General features: G+C 46.9%; 1 protein-coding gene across 1 annotated transcript in view; it reads left to right on the plus strand.

The window, feature by feature from the left end:
- CYB561 (cytochrome b561) overlaps positions 1-25,749 on the plus strand; it is a 216,908-nt gene that overhangs the window by 51,318 nt on the left and 139,841 nt on the right. Inside the window, exon 2 of the mRNA XM_069634131.1 lies at positions 459-715. Coding sequence (XP_069490232.1) covers positions 459-715 — 257 coding nt within the window. The remainder of the gene's footprint in view (positions 1-458; positions 716-25,749) is intronic.

Genomic DNA, 25,749 nt, shown 5'->3' on the forward strand with positions numbered 1-25,749 from the left:
AAGAGTGGTAGGTGATTGCGGACAATTAATTTCTTTTATGTCATTTTTCAGTGTTTTGAAGCTAGAGCAAAAAATGATGGTAAAATGGGCTCAATGAAAAACACGCAGAAAAACACTTGTAAAACTACATCATTAGGATGTTCTTAATGCAGGGGGCTTTTTTGCAGCTGTTGAACATTAACTTTTTAGGGTGTACAAACTTGATTCAAAACTTGTATTGTCTTAAACCTCCTCTGAACTTACATAATGTCACTTATTTTATCAGCTTGGTAAAATATATGTTTACTTAAACCAGTGTGGCCCGCTGACACTTATTTGATGGTCCACCACCCTGTGCCCTTGTTCTATTTGTGCCATCTTGTTTGCCCCCCTCTAATATTGATTTCTAGACATGCCACTGGTTTCAGCAAATGCAGGAGGCAGAGTCAGTGTGAAACACTTGTGTCTTCTCTTTCCAGCTTGAATCCTCCCCACCCTTTCACCACGGAGGGCTCCTCGTCATATCTGAGGATGGAGAAGGCCTTGGGCCGGCCACGGGACACTGGCTGGATGCCATGCTTCGTGGCAATCTCCCAGGTGCTGGGCCTGGCGGTGATCGCCATCACTGGAGTGTGGATGGGTCACTACCGGGGCGGCTTTGCCTGGGAAGGCGACCTCCAGTTTAACGTGCACCCCCTCTGTATGGTCATTGGCATGGTCTTCCTCTTCGGCGACGGTAAGTGCTTATCACATATTCATTTTATTAGTCATTTGTATAGCAACAAACTTGCAAAATCACTCACCCCAGGGCAGCTTTTAATAAGTACCCCTTTGAAATATACCAGTCACGTCCCATCCAAACAGCAGGTATTCCTGAACCTGCAAGGGCACGATTCGGTCATCATTGCCACAGAATCGTACCATCCACAGATCCATTATCCTCACTGCAGGTCCATTATCCTCACTATTCCCCAGTGAAAAATATTAGCTCATGCAAACTTGGAATCACCACAACCTGGACTTCAAGTGGGCTGGGGCTACCTAGGGCAGAGCTTCGGCAGACTCAGAAATATGGGTCTGATGTGGGGCCCTGCTGAGGCCACCTAATGTCCCCTGGCAGCCCCAGCCGCTAGAGGACAATACTTTTTTTCTAAAGCCTGAAGCTCTTGCTCATATGTGAGAGCTTCAGGCTTCCAAAAAAATGTCTTTTCTCTATAAGGGTAGCACTGGCACCTGCGAGGCATCCGTTTAATGAAGAGATGCCCATGTGCCGGTACCAGCATTATAGATGAAAAGGTGAGGCAGCTGGAAGCCAAGTCCTTTTTTTTCTAAAACCTGAAGCACCCGTGAACGGGAGCTTCAGGCTTTAGGAAAAAAGCCTTAGCTTCCTGAAGCCTCACCTTTTCAACCTTAATGGTGCTGCTGCCCCTCGTCAGGCATCTTTTTAGCTAAGAGATGCAGTGATCACTGCATCGCTTAAAGGAATGCCTGGCAAGAGCCAGCGCCACCATTAAGGCGCAAACATGTGGCTCCTGTCCGCTGCCAGGCATCCTTTTAAGTAATAGATGCAGAGATCAGCACCCTCTCCTCCAACGTCCAACCCATGCACAACCGGCAAAACGAGGATAACACTGTGGATAAAAGACTGGGGGTTGGGGGCAGGGAGTAAACGGCGAACACCCGGACCTTGGACGGAGCTTTGAACACGGGTGCCTTTTTCATGTGCCGCACATCTCCAGGGATAAAACCTACACTCGCGCCCAGCATCCTGTACAGCTGATTCCGCGTCATGGGGCCGTGCGGAGAGATGAACATTAATATGTAAACATTGTAAAGGATGGAAGTATCGCCCACACCGCGAGGATTAGAAGAACAGCAGTAGTTTGAGTTAACAGCATTTTACTCGTCTATGGTACGCTGGACGGTGTCCCGCGCCCGCCCACTTTTGCCAGAAGGAGGACGCCAGCCTCCTGTGTATTTTTGGGACCGGAAGTAGACATTTTAACAATGTAGAGCGTGTGTGCAACAGAGAAGATGCGGGAGGGGCGAGGGAGGTGGGGGCTAAAGCTGCTGTTCCAGGTGTTATGCTCGCATATTTCGCCGCTAGACCCGGAAGAACCGGTGCAGCACCTGTAGATAAAATGTCTCCTACGGGACGTTGGGATATATATTTTGGTACTGATGGGCACACCTTTTGTAATTTTCAGAATCCATTCCGAGAGCCTGTCCTCTGTTATTTTCCTGTGCTATTATACATGGCAAACGCTGGTTCGTGCTGTAGACTGTCTTCGGTTCTTGCAAAGCAATTGCATGATAAATGTCACTTCATGGTCGCGTCATTCCCATTACATACGATAAGGAGTCCCGCACTTTTTTTTTTTAAGGCCGTTTGCTCACGAGCATTCACCACCTTGCGCCAGAATGTAGAGACCTGAAACCAAGAGTCGGTGCCACACCTGCACAGTGTATACGCATAGTCTCCACAGAGCACCACGTACACGCATCACTGGCTATCCATTGTAGCTAGCAGATGCGTCAGTGGGTGGGGCATACCCCAGTGACGAGGGGAGTCGTTTAAGGGCCCAGAGACCCGTTCTTCTCGTTGTGGTGGTGGCTTCTTATCGCTCGTGCACTGACTGGTCTGGGCGGATCCGCTTTTGGCGGAGCTGCTCCCTGACTGGACTCGGCATCGCAGTGGCCACCTGTGCTGCAAATGTAAACACTTCAGGCGTAACTTGAAACGTGAAGACTTTGGTATGCACAGGCCTACTGGAACGCCTCACGGTCGAAAGGGCTGCTCCAAAGTCTTTTCTGAACAAAAAGACTGTTAGGGAGAATTCTCCAGAATGGCTAATTTCCCTTACCTACTGAGTCCCTTAGCAGCTTTGCTGGATTTCTAGGGTTTATTTTTTTCACCTGGTAAGAGTGTGCGCCTTTTCCCCACTCTTAGATGTGTTTTCCTGTGTGTGTTTTCACTTTTTATGTGATCTTGGGCACTGGAGCCTCACCTATTCCAGAGCACCACTTCTTGTGTGTGTTACACAGCACCTTCAGTGCAGTGACACAGGGTTGTCTTTGAGACCTCCCACTGACTCAATTTTTATGGGGCTGACTACTGTCACCCAGAAACAGGTAAAGTTGCCATTAACTTTATAGAGTCACTTTAAATTGCAGCCCCAGTACACCCCATCTTACATGGAGTAATGGAAAGGGTTCATTCTTATCCCTTTTTATCTGTGCTTCTTGGAGCCTTGTTTCGCTCCCTTAACTTTAATACTTGGCTGGTGGCAGTGGTATCTACCCTAACTTTTCTACCGTGATTATATTATATAAATGTGGTATTGTTTTAGGCTATTGTATTAGCCTCGAACGTAAACCCGCTTGACCAAATACATTTTATTTTGACTCCGGCTGGGTTTATTCGCCATTTCTTTTTGTTTAAGTCTTTCTCGTGTTTTTCTCTGTACGCCAAACCGGGGATGATTCCTTTGTTCGCTGTCTTTTCGCGGACTTCTGCACAGAAGCCCTCCTTAACGTGCCTGATAGTCTCTGTACGCAGGATGTGAGGGCGGGATCTTCGGACCCCTGCCATGGGTTGCCTTGGAAACCCAAGTCGCACTCTTGTTTGATTGGCGAAGGGGACTGGCCTTGCCAGGCCAGCCACCCTGCTGTGTGATTGACAGGCAGGATGTATGAATGGGGGGAAAACTGCATAAAAAGCAGGTCTCTGGGTCTGGAAAGGCAGTCGCCACTGGAACAAAAAAACCAACGAGGAACTGGAAGAAGAGGACCCCTACAATGACTGAACTGCCCGGTGAAGCCCTGCTGCAGGTCCGAATCTTCCGAATCCGACGACAGAGAAGATCCTCCAGGAAACTTCTTCCCTTGAGCTGGTGGGACCAACCATTTTGCCCAAAATGCAAGCCAGGACCCCTCCTCTGGTCGAATTCGCTGTACAGAGTTACAGTGGGCTGGATAGCCAGGAAGGCCGGACCCTACTTGAGTTTTAAGGAGCGCTCCTTTTATTCGTTGTTTTGCTCTGCTGCTGGTCTCTTCCCTTGGTGGCGCAGGACCCTCCAGTCTTCCTACTTCGTGTCAGTCCAACAGTCACTTCAGGAACCGTGAGCCTGCAGGAACCACCAGGAACGTCTGCCTCAGCTACCGCTCCCTCTCAGTTTTAAGGTACTGTGCAAATCCGGTTGTCTGTTTCGTTCATCCGGGGTGAAAGTGTTTGAAATCTTTCTCCAATCCGAGGGCTTGTCCTTCTCTTCTCTTTGAACTAACTTTTCTACCAACCAACCTCGTCGGGAATCTGTGCCACAAACTTTACCGCGAACTACATTGAACCGTATTATCTCGAGCAAAAGACTTTTGAACCATTGACTTTGGCCCTAACCCTTTTCTATCTGATTTTAACCTTGTAGTCTCTCTTGTTCAACAGCCCTGAGTACTTACCTGTTGGTTTTGCCTAATTTCTAATAAGTTTGTCTTTCCCTCCCTTTTAAATTGCTGGAGTGCCATTTTGCTCTCACTTCATTTTGTGAGCTTAACTTGTCTGGGATTTAAGGGAAGTGTTGTGGTGTATTTATGATTGTGATTTTTAACTTGCTTATAATAGTGAAATGTTATACAACTGTTGAGTAAATACATATATATTCTTTTACTTAGAAACCTTGAGTCAGTGTTCGCCTGAATCATAGTAATTGCTGTCCTTTGTGCAACTATTTGATACTGCTCACTTACTCTTGAGATATGTCTGGCTGCTCTGCTACTGCTACCACTATAACTGTGTACTATAGGCTTGTACCAAAGGGGAAATTGTACTATCACTTGTAGTCTTAATTGTGTGTAGTGTTCCCAAAGGGTACTGCATATAATTCTGCCTAACAAAGATCTACAAAATCAGATTTGAACACTGCACTTCTTTTCAATGCAGCTGTGGCAGCTCTGTGCCCGGCGTTTACCAAATGCAATTTAAACATAATGGCCTGTGCGAATTTACAGATCATTCATTACCTGCCAAGTCCAGAGTTATAACAGCGCTTTGCGTATCCCACACAAATTATCCATTTCATTACCACCATTTAACTTTACATAGGCTGTGCCTAGTGTAATGAAAAGGCAGAGCCTGGCCGGCAGGGCTCCACGATTGTATCTTTAGGGAGACTGGAGGGCACATTGTGGAAGGTCTTGGGAGATCCCCACTGTATATCACTTCAGATCTCTATGTATACACACCACGAGACGCTGCATCTGTGTATATACGTTAACAGCCAGGAGTAGTTACCACTCTTATATCGTCACTGCCCTGATATTACCCATGCCCTTTAATGTATGATTTAATCTGCACCAGAACTTTGAAATGCTTAGTATTGCCGAATCTTGCTGTGCATAGCAGCACTCCGGCTTTAGTTGTGTTTATTACCACACAGGGGTGTTGCTAGGTCTGGAAAAGACCAGGAGCTACCCACTAATGTTGGGACTGTGGAGACTCGGTGCTAGCTAGTCTTTTGGTTGTAGCTCCTGGGCTTCTATCTGCGGCTACAACCAAAAGACCAGGGGCTATAGCCCCCTCAGCCCCCCCAGCAACGCCTCTGTTACCGCATATTGCTCGTTAATTGCCACACCACCTGTGGTGGGTGTCTCCTGTCTAACCTCGGTGATCCTGGCAGTGTTCATGTTTGGCTCAGTCCAACAGACCTTTCCTAAACTCGAGACCGTCTTCATAATGCAAACGCTCTTGGTCTCCCTCACAGAGAACGCAGTCCCACACTCGGTTATTCTTTGATGCAGTGTTTACATCATCTGTTGACGTCAGTGTTTGGCCTAAACCCACGCCCTCATGCCCAGTAATCCCTTGCCTTTCTCGAATCCAGATCAATATGACACACTTCTAGACAGGATTTGTTTCTCGGGGTCACCTCGTGACTCCCACCATCTAATCAATTAGGGGCCCTCTCCTTTTGAATTGGAGAATACCATAGACTCGCTATGAATTTCTTTACCAAAACTGGAGTGTTGCCCCAGCTCCATTAAAAAGCTATGATGGTGCGAATCCCGGAGACCCCTTCACTCGACAGCTTTGACCCCATTGGGCCCAGTATGTTCCTTCTCCTGTCCGCATAGAGGCCAGGATGGCCGCTTCTTTTCCTTTCACCACTGCCTTTTTGACATTTATTTACTTATTTATTTTGGCATTTATAGAGCGCTCTAAACCTAGGGGCATCAAGGCGCTAGTTACAGAATTAGGAAAACGGGTACAAGTTACAGGATGAAACCATAGACATTGGTGGTTAGTACACGCAGGGGAGTAAATTAGATCAGAGTCAGGCCCCAAGAGAACAACAGTGTTTTAAGGAGTGTTCACATTGACCCTTGGGTGATAAGTTACAACTTTATGCTGGAAAAAACCGAATTCTTGCATCCTTGGCTAACTCTTCCTATTCAGTCAGTCACAGCTCCCCAGTCTGTTATAGCGCAGTCTTGCTGTGCAACTCCTCTTTGCTCATCTCCCTCTTTGAAACAGCTTGCACCTGCCAATGCCATTGCCCGTTATGCCACCCTTAAAGCACGCTGCTGCCCCCAGCCAAGATAAATGCACCCATTGCACATTTGCAGTGGGTATATAGTGACACCAACCCCTCGTTGATTCCACTAAGGAACTCTGCCTCAGGCTGGTTTCTTTCAATGCAGTGTCAGGATCAATGGTCCATGGTCCAAAGGATGCCTCTAACCTCTTAACTGCCAGGCTATTATGGAAGTCTATGCAAAAAGGACGAGCATACTCGTCCTTGGCACTTCAGGGTGAAGAAATGTGGCTCAAATGATTTTTACTCCCACCAAAAGAAAAAAAAGGGATTCTTTTTAACTGGGAGCTTTTAGTGGGATTTCAACAAAAGAAACTACATAGGCTTCCCTATAGGGCCACGGTCCTTGGTACATCCTTCGTTCCCTGACACTCCACCTGCCTGGTCGGCAAAAAGCCACTTTGAGCAGGGCTTTAAGTGCACTGCACTTCATTCTCAGCCTTGTGGGTTTGCTTTCCAGCTTTCATAGAAGGTATCAGTGTGTCACACTCCTCTTCTGTCCTGGCAAAACCTGGCACCACCACCTCTTGTGCCTTAGTGGCGTGTTCTGAATAGGTCGGACGTCAGGCGTAAGCCCCTTGGAGACCTTTTTAATGTCGTGCCCCAAGCCGGCGTTCTCCGATGTAACGTTTTAGGAGACTTTTTTTCCACACCTGGTCCTCATTGTTAATCCTATTGTTTGTTTGTTTGTGACTAAAATAATGGAAAGAAACATCAACTGGCCCTCACAAAATCTTCAATCAAAAGGCAACTGGGAATTGCTTACGCAGCAATAGACGTCTTCTATCCAGTCCTGCAACATCTGCAGTGGCTCCTCGTTGACAAAAAGATAACGGCTGCCAAGTGGCCCTACGCCAGGCCTAACACATTGACAGTCCTGATTTTTCACTCTTTATACTGGGATTTCTAGGCCCATCATTCTAATGGAACATGAAATGGCAAAGTTAGCTGTGTTGTCTTTTGTTTAGGCATGGGACAGGCATATTATGTCGCATGACTTCAATGCAAGGATAACATATAAATAAGTGGATGAACACACAGTTGGTTATTCTTTTTATCACACGGCTGGCACATTTACAGCCGCAATTAAGACCGCAGACTGCTGAGACATAACACTGGCAGGCCAAAGTTTGATGTTACTGCTCGACCAAAGGGGTCCCAGCGCAGGGTGTGTTTTATGTATGAAGGGCAGGTAATAGGTGGGAAAGGCCATACAGATTAACATGGCCATCAGCAGGTTGGGCAAATTACCAAACCCCACAAGATGTGTGTCCCTCCTTACATGTCACGTCCCTCCTACCTGTACTCCAAGGCAATAGTTTCAGCTTATATGGGGCCACCTAATGACCACAATTCAAAATATAGGATGTGTTCAAACTGGCACACATAACATGGGGCCACATGGAAGGTGCGATCACCCTTAATATCCTATGCACTGAACAAAAAACCCTTCTCGCAAACACCCTTTCTCCATCACAATCCATTTGTTTGTTTGCCTAAGGGATTACTGGTGGATCCATTGTATCAAGCTCAGTGGTAGATCATTCACCTGGCAAACCACTGATCTTTGTGATCCCTTGATGTGAAAATAATCTATAGTGCTTCAGGAAACATCTAAAAAGGTCTCTGCCAGAAGTAAGTGCCCATGGCACCTACAAGTGATGATGCACTACCCATAGGATTCAATCTGGTACCAGGATGCCCTAGATTGGGGCCCTAGATTGGGGTCCGGCTGGTGCTCTATAACAGCGGTCATGAAGATGACTGGGATCAATGATCAGGCCAAGTCAGAAGTGCAATACAAGTGGTTTATTTTATTTCAGGAATATTATACTGAGTGGCCAAAATAACATACTGGGACTCTAAATGGTAATGAAAATAATCATTTGCATTACCAATTATAGTCCCAGTACGTTATTTAGAAGAATTATATTTATAGAAGAAGTCTTCTCAGACCCTCTCACCACTCGGGGGTCTACCAAACCTGTGGCACACTTTAGTGCTTAAAGGGGTTCCGTCACTCTTCATTCCCTTTCTTCTCAGGGATTTTTCATGGGTTCTCAATCTCCGGTTCTCACCCCCCCCCCTGCTTCTGCGGGTTTACCCCTCTGTCCGTAGACTGATGCATAAGAGGTAACCACACCCATCTTCTCTTATTTTTCTTCAGTCCCCCCCCCCTATGTTCTTAATCAAGGATTAGTGGGTTACTGCACCATTTTCTTCTCTATCCTCAGCATCTTCTCCTGTACTCTCAATCTTGAGATTAAGGAATTCATGGAGTCGTCTTCTTCTCAACTTTAGGATGGAGTCTGTTGCCTTACCTAGTTTCATAGGTGAACTTGAGAGGGCCTCATCATCTCCTTCTCTCAGGCTCTTGGCTTATTGGCTCCACACAACCTCACTACTCCTGCTATGGACCTGCCACAACACATACTCGTTCCTCATCCCACCAGTGGTTTGGCGCCTTCAGATCGGAGTCTCACCCCTACCCCCTGCCTTGGGTCAAGTGTCCCTTCCTGGTCATGCTTGCTGCTAGGATCATGTGGACAAAATATTGCCTACCTTTTAATGACACTTTCAGCAAGATCCTGAATAACATCGCTCCTGAGAAATCCAAACTAGTCAGAGACAACCCAAGACACCAAAAATGGTGTACCCCAGAGCTTGAGGCATTGAAAATGAAGAAAAGGATGCTGCAACAACAATGGTTAAAGGACCCACGGATGCCACCCAAATGGAGTGGAAACAGGATAAAATATACAGACTACTTATTGTGGAGATGAAGAAAAAGTTTCTTAAAACCCAGATCCAATTCAACTGGCAAATTATTTAAGATTCTCAAAGCCCTTGAAAAACCTAAAGCCTCCGAGGTCCCTTTCATAGCCACAGGTCAAGACTGCTCTAGAACCAGTGAGGCTTTTAAGAATAAAATCTTGACCGCAAGGGATCAAATTTTACAAACCCAGGGCCCTGACAATCCGGTAGTAGGGATTCCCACTGATCAAGGCCGGCGCTCTTGAGGGCTTCTCGTTCTCACCCATTTCTCTAGAAGACACAACCAACATGTCATCAATGCACCCAACCTCCTGCGCCATTAACCTCTTGCCCTCCCAAGTTTATACTTAGGCAGAAAGATTTGTTAGCTCCATTTGTCACACAATTTATAAATGTTTCATTCAGAGACAATCACGTGCCAATGGGACTTAAGAAGGTCACTATTACACCGATCATCAAGAAACCAAACCTGGACCCTACGGACTCTTGTAATCTCAGGCCCATTAAAAATAGTCAATTTCTACTGAAAATTCTTGACAAGACAGCTAAAATCCAACTACAAGCCTTTACTGAATCAAACAAAAACCTTCACGACCGATTAATTGCGGACAATTATGGAGAAAGGGAAGGCCGGGATGCGGATCCTTTTAGATCTGTTGGTGGCATTCGATCTTGTGGACCACGAGCGCCTGCTCCAATGCCTACGACTGGGTTCTTGCTTTACATCCGCAGCAAATTGGATTCAGTCCTTCCTGTTCAAACGCAAATCTAAGATCCACTGGGGTACGGCCTTCTCCCCCATCTCCATCATAGAGTGTGGCGTTCCACCGGGTGCCTCCCACTCCCCTCTTCTATTCAACCTGTCTATCAGATCCCCCTGCACTGTATTAGAAGAGCTTGGTGTGTTCTTTGCCAAATAGGCTGATTTAATGCAGTTGGTCATGGAGTTGTCCGGGGATCATGCCATTGACTCGGGGATACTAAATAACATCTATAATGCCATCGAGAGATGGATGTCCACAAATTGGCTCTGTCTCAATGGAAATAAAACTGAGCTTCTGGTTTTTGGCTCCTACCAAGCCCTCTCTAAACTGCAACCTTCATATGATCAGTTTGTGATTCAAGGTAACATCATTAAGACCCACTTGAAAGTAAAAACCTTGGGGATCTTCCTGGAGGCATCGCTAAACTCCGACGCTCAAGTACAATACCTACGTAGGACGTGCAACTACCATCTTAGACTTTTGGGATCCACCTGGCCTTTTCTCAATGAAAAGAATGCGGTTACCATAGCACGAGCCACAATATTGTCAGGCTGGATTACTGTAACTCTCTACTTGGTGGAGCCTGAAAATCCAACATTCAAGCCATCCAGGTCATCCAAAACGATGCAGTACGCATCGCATTGCAAATTCCTAGGAAATCCCACATTTCCAACCACAGGAAAAACCGACACTGGCTTCCGGTGGAGGAACGCATCCATTTTAAAATTGGAATGCTAATACACCATTCCCTCTTTAAGAAAGCTCCTGAATACATCAAAGTCTGAATCCCTCTGCGTCAACCCAAGAGAAGCTTGCATTCCTCCTCCAGTATACAACTGCAAAGAGGGAAATACTCTAGAACGAGAGGTCTGGGCAGATACTTTCCAGCCATTGCTCCCTCTTTTTGGAATTCTTTACTGATGACCATCGGAGCCATGGAATGCTCACGGGTTTTTAAGAAAGCATTGAAAACCCATCTTTTTGGATAACATTTTCCCCCTCAGGTCTCCTTTCTAAAGTTATACTGTGGAATCACTTAATTTCATGTATTGTCCTGTCCTATTTGTTCGTCTTGATGTGTTTTTGTGGCGCCCTGATGCCTGCGGGCTCGGCGTGGTATAAACAAGTAAATAAATTTAAATAAATACTACCTCACTGGCATCCTGCTTCTTCTCATTCTTCACTCCAATCACCTACTGGTACTCTGCTCCCCCCTCCTCCTGCTGTCTCCATCCAGCCACCTCCTGTTGTTCAACTGCATACTCCTGGTACTCTGCTCCCCCTCCTCCTGCTGTCTCCATCCAGCCACCTCCTGTTGTTCAACTGCAAACTCCTGGTACTCTGCTCCCCCCCCTCCTCCTGCTGTCTCCATCCAGCCACCTCCTGTTGTTCAACTGCAAACTCCTGGTACTCTGCTCCCCCCTCCTCCTGCTGTCTCCATCCAGCCACCTCCTGTTGTTCAACTGCAAACTCCTGGTACTCTGCTCCGCCCTCCTCCTGCTGTCTCCATCCAGCCATCTCCTGTTGTTCAACTGCAAACTCCTGGTACTCTGCTCCCCCCTCCTCCTGCTGTCTCCATCCAGCTACCTCCTGTTGTTCAACTGCAAACTCCTGGTACTCTGCTCCCCCCTCCTCCTGCTGTCTCCATCCAGCCACCTCCTGTTGTTCAACTGCAAACTCCTGGTACTCTGCTCCCCCCTCCTCCTGCTGTCTCCATCCAGCCACCTCCTGTTGTTCAACTGCAAACTCCTGGTACTCTGCTCCCCCTCCTCCTGCTATCTCCATCCAGCCACCTCCTGTTGTTCAACTGCAAACTCCTGGTACTCTGCTCCCCCTACCGCCTGTTGTCTCAAACCAGCCACCTTCTGCATCCTTTGTGAATTCCGACTTCCACCTGGTACCTTGTTGCACCCTTCTCATACTGTCTCCAACCAGCCACCTCCTGTTGCCTCTTCTCCCCCTCTTCTTTCTCCATCGGGTCTCTCCCAACTCCTTCCACCTCTTGTTTCACAACCCGCCTGCTCTCTCCAAACTCCTGCCACAACCTCCTTCTGCAAACCCCCACACTACATGACTGGGACTCAGGGGTCACATTGGCCTGCAACTCCCTGCCGTAGGGTTGGGCTTTCTGTGAGGGTCTGCACATATGGATGTGTATGGGTCCAGAGCTGTGATTAGTTACTTATATTTGGTTCTCAGCAGTTTGATTTGGGACTTTGTGGCTGAACCAGGCCTTCAAATCGCCTTACGTGAGCTCTTTGATCCTGCTTTGCAGGTAATCTTAAGGTGCATCAGTTTATTAAGTGGACTCGTGCGAGTGCATTAGGAAAATGTGGTGTGCCTCTGATGTGTGCATAGGCTCACTATGTGAGTGCTGTAGAAAATGGAAACCTTGGTGGGTCTCTGATGTCTGTGCAAGCTCAGGGTGGGAGTGGTTTAGGGGATTTGCAGGGTATCTCTGGTGTCTACATTGGTGTCTTCTTTTCTGCATGTCTTCTTTGGGTCTCAGTGTTCTGCTGTCTTAAAGGCACAGAGTTTCAATTTCTATCTGCTTTGGCAATACAAAAAGTACTCCTGTTTAGGGACAGGGGAACACATTGCACTGAGTATTACCTTCTTTTGCAGCTTCCCAACCTTCATGTGACTGTCCTCTGCATTGGGACGGGGACTAAGTGGGCGTGGCCATTGGATCCTCCCTATATTACCCACAGGCTCATCACCCACAAGCTTACGGAGGCCCCTGACCCACTTGGCCACCCCACTAGATGTCGCCAGAATTCGACAGGCGACCTTTTCACATACACAGAAACATACCAATATGCAAGGCAGTGGCCAATAATATAATGCAGGACAATTACAGGTGAAGTGAGCTTCATCCAGAAGCAAAATGAAGACTGAACCCAAAAATATTTAGCAGCTTGGCTAGCAGAGTTTGTAATATCTGGACACATAGGGTGGCCAGTGAATGAGGCAGATGGCTAGCATGTGCGATAGGATGAGTGAGCACTGTATGAGGCATCTTTGATAGTGATGTGTGGCACGGTAAGCAGCAAGCAAGGCAGGGAGGCTGAGTGAGTGAGGCAGGGTGATCAGCGAGAAGCTTGTTGCAAGTCAAAAGGTTAAGTGACCAGTGAATGTTGAAGGAGGCAAGATGACCCAATTCTGAAGATGGATGAGCAGCAGCTGTGGAAGGTTGCCTAGTGAACAAGGCTGACTGATATGTAACCAAGGGAACCATGACACGTTAACAATGTGAACAATTCCTACTATGGTGTACGACCTATGAACGGAGGACAGCACAGGGGCAACGTGCTGGCCTTGGAAGCAAGACCATGCAGAGCAACAGAGGTTCGAATCCCGGATCCACGCTTAGAAACCGAACTCGGGTATTAAGTGCGTTATAAGAAACCGATAAAATAAATCAATGATTGTAACTAGTCAATCAGGCAGGCAATGAGCATGCCGGGGCATTCGGAAAAAGTGTGGAAGCCAGCAAGTGAGACAGGGTAAATGAGGTAGAGTGGCCTACAAATGTTACATTAATATGTTATGTTGATATGCCTATATTCTGTGGCACATGGCCGCTATACTAGCTTCAGACCACCCAGGCTCGTCTGTGGAGTGGTGAACTGTCTGTGTACAGGCCAGGGTTATCCAAACCATAGTATTCTGGAAGAAGGAACATGAGCGAGGGGGAGATAAGATGGGAAAGCAGGAAACTAAAAGCTATAAACAAAGGGAGATGGGGAATTCAGCAGGTGAAGCATGTTTTGTGATCGCATGAGTGCATGATAGTCCTGTTAGGTGGACTCTCATTCTGATAAAGAGGGGATGAGGATGCCTCCTGAAGCACTGTGATAATTCTGTTATGTTTCCCTGGTACATTGTCACCAGGTCATACAGATGTTCATTCTCGGACTGCCAAGACTGGGCCAAGAGTGGCCTAGTCAAGAATAGACTGTGTATAAAGGGGATTGTTGTTGGGGACAGAAGATAATGGAACCCTGTCACCTTAATGTCAAAAAGGTTACTATTAAAAGTTTGCTCTATGTCATGCCACGCTACACTTTATTTTATTTCACAGTGAGACAGTGTGGTGCCTCATTGGGGATTCTGCTGTACAAGTGCAGCAATATACGCAAGCTTCTCTGTTGAGAACATTTGCCAATAGCTCCCTATGCAGGCTGCGTTCAATAGATTGTTCGAAAGGCAGATTTACAACGAACGGGGTCTGGAGAGCGAGAAGAGCACGTTTTGTGTCGTCCTGTGTGCAGTGACAGTCTGGAACCCTTTTGTGTAAAATGTCTTTGGCTCGGGGCACCCAGGCATTACTCATGTTCTTTTGGAAGAATTATTCTTTATTACTGCCTTGCACAACTGCCATGGTTTCATTGTGAGCCCGGGTGTGTTGGAACCACGCACAAGATAACAGGGCAACACACACCCCTCTACTTACTCCGCAGGGCATGAATGGCCAGGTTTATATGCAGTGAAGGTGTGGGGAACTGAAGGAAATGAGGGTGGGATTAGAACTGTGGTCCTTCTGGGAGTAAAACCCTGCACTGAGCTTACTGGGAGTTCTTGAGGCCTGTTAGGAACTTCATAGGGATGGTCATAGTTGTGTGGAAGGCAGGATTCCTCTTGGACTGAGGTAGGGCTCTTCTGAGAGTTAATCAGCATAATTCAGCCTTGCGATCCATTTAAACCTGGGCTGCAGTTACATTGAACTTTTGATAGAGGGCAGCATAGAGCTCTTGGGTCCAGCAGGGGACCAGAGATGTCTTACTAGCTTATATTTGCAGGTCTACATCGGGTGTTATGGCCCATTGCCTGAGCTGAATGCAGCTCACGTGTATTATTTCAATTGGGTGTTTTGTGGCGTGCTGCCTGCCACCTTATGGCTGCTTCAAAGTGCTTGACATTTTACATTATCTGATAGGGTGATCCATAACCTTGTGACAACAAGCATTTAGTTTGAATTTCTTTATTAGAAAAATGCCGGTCAACAAGGTAATTGGGGTTTGCAGTTTACATTTGTTCCCGACACCCTGTTCTCAACCTTACGGTGGGCTCCCACCTCCGTATCCCTGGCTCCCTATTCTGCCATGCATGACCTTTCAGTAAGATTGGTGAACGGCCACCAGGGTTCCCCTACTATCTGGTTCTATTACTATGCCTAGGGAGGCCAAAAGGCTTTTGCCTTATCTAGCTCTCTCGGGGTCGTCTTAAGGGACTAACATAGTAGCCTGCTTCTTCTGTTGCTTCTCCTGATGGCTGACTCCGCAGCTTTTCCTCACTCACTCACCTATCTCCTCTCGTCTTTCACCCCCATCCACTACCTTGTCTGTCTCGCTTTCTCTACAATCCGTCTACTGATCTTATTGTACTCTTGTTCTTCCCCTATCCTCCCTCCGACTGTTCTCTTTCCTTTCCCTGTACTTCTTTAACTGATCTTATCCCTCTCTCTCCCGCCTCCCCCTTCCCCTTCTCACTCTCTCTCCCCTTCGTTCTCTCCCTCGCTCTCGCTCCCTCTAACCTCTCCTTTCTATGCTCTCTAACTTCCTTCTGCTATTCCACCCCAAACACTCCCCTTCCTCTGTCCTCCTCTTTCTCCAGCCCCCCCCAACAACTACTCTCAAACCCTCCCCCTTCCTCCAAATCAGTCTTCATTCCAACGCAATTAGCACCACACTCTGTGCTGGGTCAGATTCAGGGCTCTAATAACCAGGCATTGTTCAGGGTTTTTATTTTTATTTCAAAGTCCAAAATACGCTTTGCCTAAATCTACAAATCCAATCACTATTCTATAAAAGAATAAAGTCAAAAGGGGGCTTGTCAGGAGGCCGAAAGAAATATACCCAGCTAGCCCTCTGTCTGGAATCTTAGTGCAAACTAACTACTTTTCCCTATCAACAAAAGAAAACAACAAAACAACAAGGAGAAACTTTGTGGAACCATTAACTGGAGGGGATGACTGCTGGCTTCTGACCCCCAACCCGTTCTCCCTTTCAGTAACAACTTTTGCCCATAGGTCCAGTTCTAGGTAGATCGTTCCTGAGGTGCTGGAATGCTATGCAGCTGCTCCAGACTAGGTCTCTCGTTCTCCCCGTCTCCTCCCACTCTGGGATTCTATCTCTCTTTCCCCTCAGTGATTCGTTCAGTATTTCTTCCTCCCCAATCTGATCTTCTCTCTTTCTCTACCCACTCTGGGGCACCTCTCTTTCTCAGTCCTCACTCCGAGTTTTTCTTTGCCATCTCCCACTGTAGGTTTCATTTTCTGTTTCTTTCACTGTCTTGGGTTCTCTATTCTCTCCCTACTCTGGGGCTCTTCTTCTCAATTCCTACTATGGGGCTTTCTCACTCTAGGCATACTCTGGGTATCCTTTGTTATTCTCCACTCTGGGTTCTTTCCTGGCCATTTCCCCACTCTGGGTTCTTTCCTGGCCACTTCCCCACTCTGGAGTTCTCTCAGTCTCTCCCCACTCTGGGGCTTTTCTCCTTCTCACTCCCCACTCTGGGGTTTTGTAGCGGGGTGATCTTCCAACGCACTTTATAGGGAGACAGGTGTAGGCGGGCACACAATATACAGCTTAACCCATCACTTATAACTTGACCCGCCTCTAACCTGTCTCCAAACCCTGCTCTCCTGGGTTTGAGATCATCTTGGTGTACTTCTCTAGGAAGGCGGTAAGGGCAGGGAAGATCAAGAAGTTGAAGCAGTTAGGTTCCCCAAATACCCATAAGGAGAAAACAAAAGGTTGGAGTACCTGGAGCACGAAAGGAGAGGCAGACAATAGTATTGCTCTTGTACGGTTCCTTTTAGTTGTTAAACATTTATATACTTCTCCGGTAAGTTTGTGAGTTTTTTTACAAAAGGGGGAAGAGCAAACACTATATACAACTTAAGTTACTCCTAAGCAGCTTTGTTACTAATAAAACACAAAAATATAAAGAGTCCTTTAAAAATCTAAAATGTCTTTAAAGATCGATACAAAAAAGTCTATACAGTGCAATGTACTTGCAAGACTACCTTTCTAAGGGCTGTCTCAAGGTCCCTACTGCTCTCTTGAGCTTCCTTCTTCCTGCTGTCTCTGATGGTGGCTATTCTGGCAGTGGGCAGCAGGCAGCAGCAGCAGCAGTGTGTGGGGCCTCAAAGTCTTTATAGGGGCTGGGATGTGTATGTCAGATACAGCCCAGCACTCAGAAGGAACTTTTGGGGGGGAGGTAGGGCACACTACTCACTCCACCTGGGCCAGGGGGTCTGGAGGGCCACCTGTGAGGAAGGTGGCCCTTCTTTTTAAATTAAGCCCCTAGAAGGGCTAAATACATTTAAGGTGCTCACCAGCTATTGGCAGCGCCAATAATTCATAATATGTCCCTGGACCCCAGCAAAACAGCAGCGAGGGACAGAAAAATATTCAAGGCGCTCCCCTAACAGAGGGAGCTCCAGCATAGTCACCGGTGCTGAGCGGAACGCCTCTCACCCTGTTGAAGGTTTTCTCCTCTCGCACCAGTGACTGTTTTTTTTCTTTCTTTAGAGTAACGGGACCCTCGCCTGCCCACGTGCCACGGTCCCTTACTCTGCCTTTTCTTTCTTCTGGGTCCCTGGAGTGGCTTGTGTTGGGGATTAGATTTTCTTTATTTTTTATTCAGGGTCCCAGCACGGCTTCATTCACCGGGTATCCTATCTTCAATCCCCATCCGGGGTTTACAGCTTTCTCTGCCTTCTCCCAGTCTGGGGTGTTCTCCTGCTTCTTCCCCACTCTGGGGTTTTCTCTCTCTCTTGGAATTCCAGGGGTCTTCCCATTTTCACTCCCCTCCTCAGGGTTATTCTTAATCTTTCCCCCCTGTGGTTTCCTCTTTCTCTCTGTATTGCCTGCCCCTCCCTTTCTGCTTAAGCCACTGTGTACCTAATTGCCTCAAATTGTGCTCCTCGGCAGGGGCGTTGAATATTGTCGGCTCCCCTGTCGTTGGCTCCATGCCTTTCTTCTGGAACTCTTTTCTCCAATTCTAGCAGCTTCTTGGTCCGTGCAGAGTCGATAATGCGACTTTTCAGTTGGGCTCCACATCAGCCTTCTGAGTCTCTTCTCCCTTAGTCTTCCAGCTTCTCAGTCAGTACAGAATCGCTTATGGAACTATTCAGCTGGACTCTGGAATGGCCTTCCGAGGAGCTTCTCCCACGCCCATTCAGCTCCTCCACCTGTGCGGAGTCGCTTATGCGATCTTTCAGCTTGGCTCCGCGTTGGTCTTCCCTGGCTCTTCTACCTTGGTCTTGCAGCTCGGTCTGTGTGGAGTCACTTAGGTGATGTTTCAGCTGGGCTCTGCATCGGCCTTCCAAGGATATTTCTCTTTACTCTTGCAACTCTTGGGGCTGCTCCGGCCGACCATCAGCTGCACCTCACTGTACTCTCTTGGTGCGCGTCGCAGTCCTGCCTGCCGACACTGGTGTTCTTTCTCCGTTTCTTGCCGGCCACACCTCGTTTGGCCTATTTGATGCAGTTAAACTCAGCTGGCCTGCTAAGAGTCTTTCGTGATCGGATGTCCCAGGGATGCTCCTTGCAGCAGGCTGGTTTACTCGTCCCTCCTTAGTCTTTGCAGGAGATTGGGCACGCGTAAATTCAGAAGCCAAGTCAGCCATTAGTAATCAGCGTAGAGAGTTACTGTAAAGCCTGGCCATCTTACAAATGTGTTAGTAACTGGGTGGGAGGGGGTGCTGATGTATACCTCTATCGAAGTCTCTATCCATCAGAGGGATCCTGCTTACCCTGGGGTGTTAAATGTAGCAGCCCTAGTCTCAAGGGGGTGGCTCCCTTGGCTCTCTGGGAGAGAGGTGACGATCTCCCTGCATTAATCACAGCTCTCAGACCCAACACCTTACCTTCACTCTCCCCCTATACTCCAACAGTCTCTCTAGATCCTTTACCACCTTGTAAACCCTACTTGCTGGTCCCTTGGTCCACTTCCTCTACTCCCGTCCTCACCCATAGACCTTTCATTCCCTACTGAAAAGAAACTGCTGACTTTTTTATAGCCCAACCCTTCCTGCTCAGCAGTTCCCTAATTGGCTCTCAAAGTCAGCTGCTCCCCTTGGCCAGTCTCTACATGAGCTACTCTCCTGGCAGCTGGAATGTCTCCAGGAAGTCTTCTAGCCCTGCCCCCTTTCAGGCTCCATTCTCCTACAGGCAGCCATCTGCACAGACAGGTCGTTTGCTCTGGAGTTGTCTTCTGTTCTGGGTGAGTGTCTATGAACAAAGGGCTAGGGGAGTCTTTCTGAGTTTCCCTCTGTATTCTCCTGCAGACACTGGCCAGTTCCAGTTCTTTGATTGCTCCACCACAGCTTTCCAATAGTCTACCTGGGGTTCTTGAGGTGGGTGTTTGGGTTCTACTTTTAGTTTGAGAAGGTGAAACTCCAGTCCATTTCCATTTGGCTACTGAATCCATTCCTCAGACTCTATGCCAGGTTCAGTTGGTTGAGCCGAGGTACATTCTGGTGGTATTAGTTTGAGTTTTCCTTCAGCTGGTATTTCTTCACTGGACGTGTAATTCCTGTCAGGCATGCAAGGGCTTGGGTATTTTATGAAAGAGAAGGGAAAGAGAACAGAGGCTGATGGGTCTGTTTCCTCCATATGACCGTGGTTTACAGACTCTGGACATTGACTAAATGGGAGAAAATCAGTGTGAACAAGACCCATCCTCAGGGAAGCCTAGCATTACCACTGCAGATGTCTTTATTCATCTTTCGAGGACACCTCCCTGTGCTTGGGCCTGTAAACAGAGGTCAGCCCCCCCTGAAAAGCTGTTTCCTGGACACTATGGCAAGGTACTTCAAGTAAGCTTTATTGTAGTTACAATGCAAGATATTACAGCGAACCACTGGGTCCCATCACCCAGGCTAGCTCCCCCCCCCCCAACTGCTCAATCCTAGAACCATCACACAGAATTCACACCCAAACATTCTGTCACAGCACACCAACATTCTCTCAGCTCCTAATACATCTGCATACACTCCAAGCACATCACAACAGAATCCTTGCAGGGGACCTGGGAGCTAGTTCTTCTTTTGTGGCATGGACTGTTTGAAAGGCAGTGTGTAAGCTTCCAGAATCCACAAAACGAGGGCTTCTCTGCCTTGTATAGTCACCGGAATATGACGTGTACTGCCCACTCCCATGTAATAGACTGCCCATGTTGCTAACTCTTGTGTTTCTTGCTCTTCAGTGAGGAGATCAGGGATGTATTATTGCGACGCAGATGTTCTCTCTTGCTCCCGGTCTACCACTGATGGGCTCTGTTTGTTCACCCCTATCTCAATGGGCTTCTCCTTTCATTGTTCTGGGCAGAACCTGGCAATGTGACCATGTTTCCTACAAGCATAGTGTAGTGCATACAATCCAGAAAGGTATGCAGGAAGGACTCTGGAAGCCGGTAAGTATAAACAGGTATGAGCTTTATTAAGTTACAGGGCTTAAGTAAGAAGAGAGGGGAGAGCTATGGTAAATACATCCTTCTCTGATCATCTCCCATCCTGTGTGTCCCTACTGTCACTCCTGGAACCCTAAGGGAACATAGGGTTCCAGCCAGCTAACATTCTATGGCTTGCATGGTATACATCAATGCAAGCCCAACACCACACAAAGCAACGGGTTCCCATCTAAGGGCCGAGGCACTAGATGCGGTCTGACCCTGTCCTCTTGGGTGGGGAGGTCTGTGATCTTTACAATTGTGGTTCGTAGCTGGCTGGATACTCAAACTGATGGACTTCCTTCTTTAAACCATGGTAGGGATTTTGCTTTGCCAGCTTTCCGAGAAGTCATATAGTGCTCTAGCTGGGACATGCCTCGCTCATAGGCATTCGTTGTTTGAATAGCCTCTTAAAATGGGGGTTGTTGAGCTCGTATAACAACCTCAGTAGATAGGAGGCAACAAGTCAATGAACTACTTCATCAAAGGTCTTCAGCCCCAGCCATCTGTTCATTATGTTCCGGACTCATAGGACATCTGTCATTGTTTACCATTCTTTTTTTGTCCCCCCTGTTTTCTGGAATCAAACATTTTCTGTTGCAATTTTTCTGTGCTAGAAGAAAATGGCTCGACCAATTGATGAAGTGGTTGCAGGCGGTCTTTGCAGCGCTGGGTACCCCAATGTGCCATGCGATGTGTGACTAGTGAGGGGAGGGGTGTGACAGCATCCTGCTGTGATCCCTGCTGACCCCTTGCACCTACTCCCAGGCAACACAGTGATCCGTAGAAACGTGTGTGTGAGCGGAACATGGAAAACATTGAGTGGACAGAGCAACACCTAAATATTCTCAGAGAGGGTAGCACACACGTGACGTGTACAATATGTACTTTAATAGAATTGTCTTTCTTACTTTTTGACGGCAAATTACAGTCAATAAACCTTATTGTGTAAATCAGCGTTGCAGGCCAAAGGACCCCTTTGGTCAGGCCTGACGCCAACCCTCTCTCCCTCCCTGCTCCCCTGCTAGCAGCAGGGGCCTGGTAAAACACAAGCCAGCGCTAGCTACAACTTTTAAAAGATAACTTGTTCATTGTGTGCCAAATTGATTTAGAAGAATCACCCAATATAATCAAATGGTGAAGCTGGGATTAGAACCAGGGGCCGCGATCCACAACATAACCACAGGATCACATTTCCTTATTGTGAACCCCCGGCCAAACCGCCTCACGTTGCAGATCTGCCTGAGCGCCAAGAGACCGTGCAAGTGGCGACAGTGCGCAGTACAAGATCCATTAACATTAACCCAGAGAAGGGAAACAATTTTGATTGACGCCTGACTTCTCCTCCTAATCTGTTTGGTCTGTGACTCCCTGTGCTCTTATGCCTACTGGCCTTGTCGATGCGCATTACAAATAAAATAAATAAATAAATGTATTGAATTCCGAATGGACAACCACCCGGAAATGGGTGGTGTACCGCTAATTGGGCCCTATTGGCACTTCAGAGAAAGGCATGGAAAAAAGCTTGAATTTGGCTTATGTGGGGAAACGGTGGAAGTTAGTGAGAGAACAAGTGAAAACATTCTGCTAAAGTGTATAACCTCTGTGCACTCCCTGCAGCGGAAATGTACACGAAACTCTTCTGGGGCAGTAGTACGACACTACAGTAGAGAGGAGGTGGTGCAGCCGACTGATAATCTAGAACATACTACATATTTGCCGTCACCCGTACACCGTTATCATCTGTGATTACTGCGTCCCACCGGTTTCGAATTCATAATTGTCGGATTCAGCATTTTCGGCAGCGCAGTGATTGCATAGATCCCTGCGCTCCAGCAGCCCACACGTTTTGCTTGAAGCTGAGTGGATGCGGTTTTCAGTGTGCTGTCTCAACCACCTGGATGGGCCCCTGGTGAGGGCCTGCAACTTGGCCTGATAATTTATGGAGGGATGTGATTGACTGGCCTCTCTATGGACACCTTTTGCTGCTTTAAATTCAAGGGGTTGGGCCAAGCCCATATTTGGGCCACTCACCACATTTAAAATAAGGCCGTCACTGGGTGTAAATCCCATAGAATTGGTTGAGTCAATTGTCTGACTTTTGGTTCCTCATAAGTATGTACCAGTTTGGCTTTCTTTCAAGTTGTGTGTTATTTTGAAAGCGAAACGTGGTTTGCTGATGTTAAAATCATCCGAATGTAAAATGCTCCAGTTGTGGAGAATAGTTCTTCTCAACTGATGGTTTATAGGGGAGAAAGACGTAACGCATGTAATTGTTTCCACTTTATGTGTGACTTGTCTAGTGAGACCTGTCTGCATTACGTGCTCTTTTTCAAGCTCTTCGAATAACCAAAGGAGGTTATCTATGTTCCTTTTAAATTTGGCACAAAGCTGCTTGCTATTAGTGTCAAAATCCTGCATTGTGGCGCAATTGCGCCGGATGCAGAGAAATTGACCGAAAGGAAGGTTTTCTCTTAGGCTTTGGCGATGGAAACTACCACAAGCCAAAAGGGTATTTTTGTCAGTTGGCTTTCTAAACAATTTGGTGCCCAACTTGTTGTCAGTAGTTTTGTAAATGTCAAGATCTAGAAAAGGGATTTTGTATAGATCAGAAGTCATAGTAAAATTAATGAACCTATCTTGGTTGTTGAGCCATTCTAGAAAAGTTTGTAAGAGTTCATGGCCGCCATTCCATTCCAAATCACAAATACATCATTGATATACCGATAACAACATGACATGTGTGCATTAAAGGGGTTGTCTGTATTAAAGACGCATAGCTGCTCAAGGTGGTCCATATATAGATTAGCTAAATCCGGAGCAAAAGTTGCTCCCATGCTGGTGCCATGGCATTGTTGATAGTAAACACCCTGGTACATAAAGACATTCTCTCTAAACACTAGTTGAATGCACTCCAAAATAATTCAGATTGTACTGTCAAATCTGATCTTCTGTCAAGGTAGTAGTGCATCACTTCTATACTGGCCACCTGCGGAATGCTGGTACACAGTGCTTCCACATTAAGAGTAACTAAGATGTCATTGTCCCCAATTGCGCTTTGGTCCAGTATTTTTATCATGCAGGTAGTGTCCTGGATGAATGATTGCATTTGGCGTACAAATGGTCTAAGGAAGGGGTCGGCATAGATTGACAAAGGTTCCTAAATAGGACTCATCGCTGAAACAATAGGTTGACAAGGCAGGCATTTGTCATTTTTGTGGGCTTTTGGCAGACAGTAAAATGCTGGTGTAGTAGGATGTTTTTTAACTAAAAAAAGATTTTTCATCTTCGTTAATCCACCCTTCTGATAGTGCATGAAGCATAAGGCTTTGATTTTAACTGCTAATCTTGCGGTAGGATTGTTCTCTTGTTTTTTTAATAGAATTTAGTGTCTCCTAGATGTAAACGATCTTGCCCATAGGACTATCCCTTCCCCCTCCCCGCCTTTGTCTGCCGGCTTCATGATAAAGGACGGTTGGGTATCCAAGTTGTTTTGTGCTACACGTTCGGCTTTAGTTAGGATTAGATGGAACATAATATGGATGAAATGTTAAAAACACTCAGAGCACACATTAAGGCAGACATTTGAACTGTCATTTTGGAGTTGCAACATGTAAGTTTTAGCCGGGCTGCCATTCAGGGTGCTAAATGTTCGACCTTGAAGGTTCTTGATAGAAGGGACGCTTGAGGGAGATTTCAGACTGTACGGTTCTTTGGTTATGTAGCTTTTAATTCATTCCTATTTAAAGATACAGCAACAAATTATGATGAATTGTATTCAATGAAAAACACACAGTAAAACACTTGTAAAACTAAAGGCCTTTGGATTTTTTTTAGGGTCTTTTTGCAATTGTTGGTCATGAGTTAACATATCAGTGTTCTAACCAGCTTGTTAAAATACGTATTTACTGAAACAAGTTTGGCCTGTTGACCCTTATTTGATGTGACCCCCCCCCCCCGCCCGCCCCCATCTCTCTCCCCACCATTCTTCCTGTGCCCCCTGGTTTGCCACCCCTAATATTGATTTCTAGAGATGCTGCTGTCCTCCATGCAGCGCTTGGAAAAAGAAAGGCTTGCCATATGTCCGGGCAAATCCATATTTCGGTAACATGCTGCATTTACCTGCTTGACCTCAGAGGGGCTGTGTACAAAGGTCAAGGCTTTGAAAGAGATGGAACCAGAGCAGTCTATGCGAGAGACTGACAGACAGACAACGGTATCTCTTTTGGGCGCAATCCGTGAAGCACCCTTCAGCAAGACTTGTAGTCGTAAGGATTTGATGGAAGATGACCCCCCCCCTCCAAATCGCCCCCCTCCAAACATATCCCCTGTTGCCCAATTAGAAACAAATCAAACCACTTCATCAATCCTTAGAGCTCCTGTTGTTTTTCAGAAGGGCATTACGTCTAATGAGAGTGTGGGTTCTTTCTAACAGGAAATTAATGTTTTACTGGAGCTTCCAGTTAGCTGCAGTGCAGGAGCTGCAAATAAAGCAACCGACCCATCAGACTGTGTCACGCACACCAAGGCCAGGTTGTGGCAAATTGTGTTTTCCTGCCCTGCCTGATGAAAAAAATGACCATGATTCGACTGTGCTTTTTACTTGCGTATTTCAGGATGTTCTTGTTGTTTAGCCTAGACCGAGCAGTGCACACATCCGTGTATTTGCATTGTGAACACGCTTTTCTGTAAGACTGGAATAGCTTGAATCCCAGCTGTTGCTGGCAGACATTGACAGCCTTTGGAGAAAAGCAGCTCCGGCCCCCCTTATGTGCCCCCTCCTTCATCCACTCATGCCCTGCAGGCCTTTTGGATGCTAATATTTGAAGTGACGTTAAGTAGCGAAGACATTAGCTCTGCTGATAAGGCAGCAACCAGCACCTGCGGCGTGCATTATCCATCAGTAAAACACAGATAATGGATGGCACCCGTTGCTGGGCTAAACCTAGCAGCATAATTGGGTTTCCAGACGGCAGCCATGTTTTTCCAGTAAGACCAGATCCTGTGCTGCCTTTTGATCTCCGGGCATCTCGGTGCAAAGGACAGTTAAGAACACAGAAAAATGAATGATCCTGTTTCTGATCACTGGTCAGCCTTAGCGGAGGTCACCTTCTGCCTTCAGTGAGCTCATTTCGTCTAAACCAAAGGAGTAGGGCAGGTGACACGCACGCGTTCAGCTCTGA

Source organism: Ambystoma mexicanum, chromosome 13 (assembly GCF_040938575.1).
Source record: "Ambystoma mexicanum isolate Mex_15411 chromosome 13, UKY_AmexF1_1, whole genome shotgun sequence".
Lineage (NCBI taxonomy): Eukaryota > Metazoa > Chordata > Amphibia > Caudata > Ambystomatidae > Ambystoma > Ambystoma mexicanum.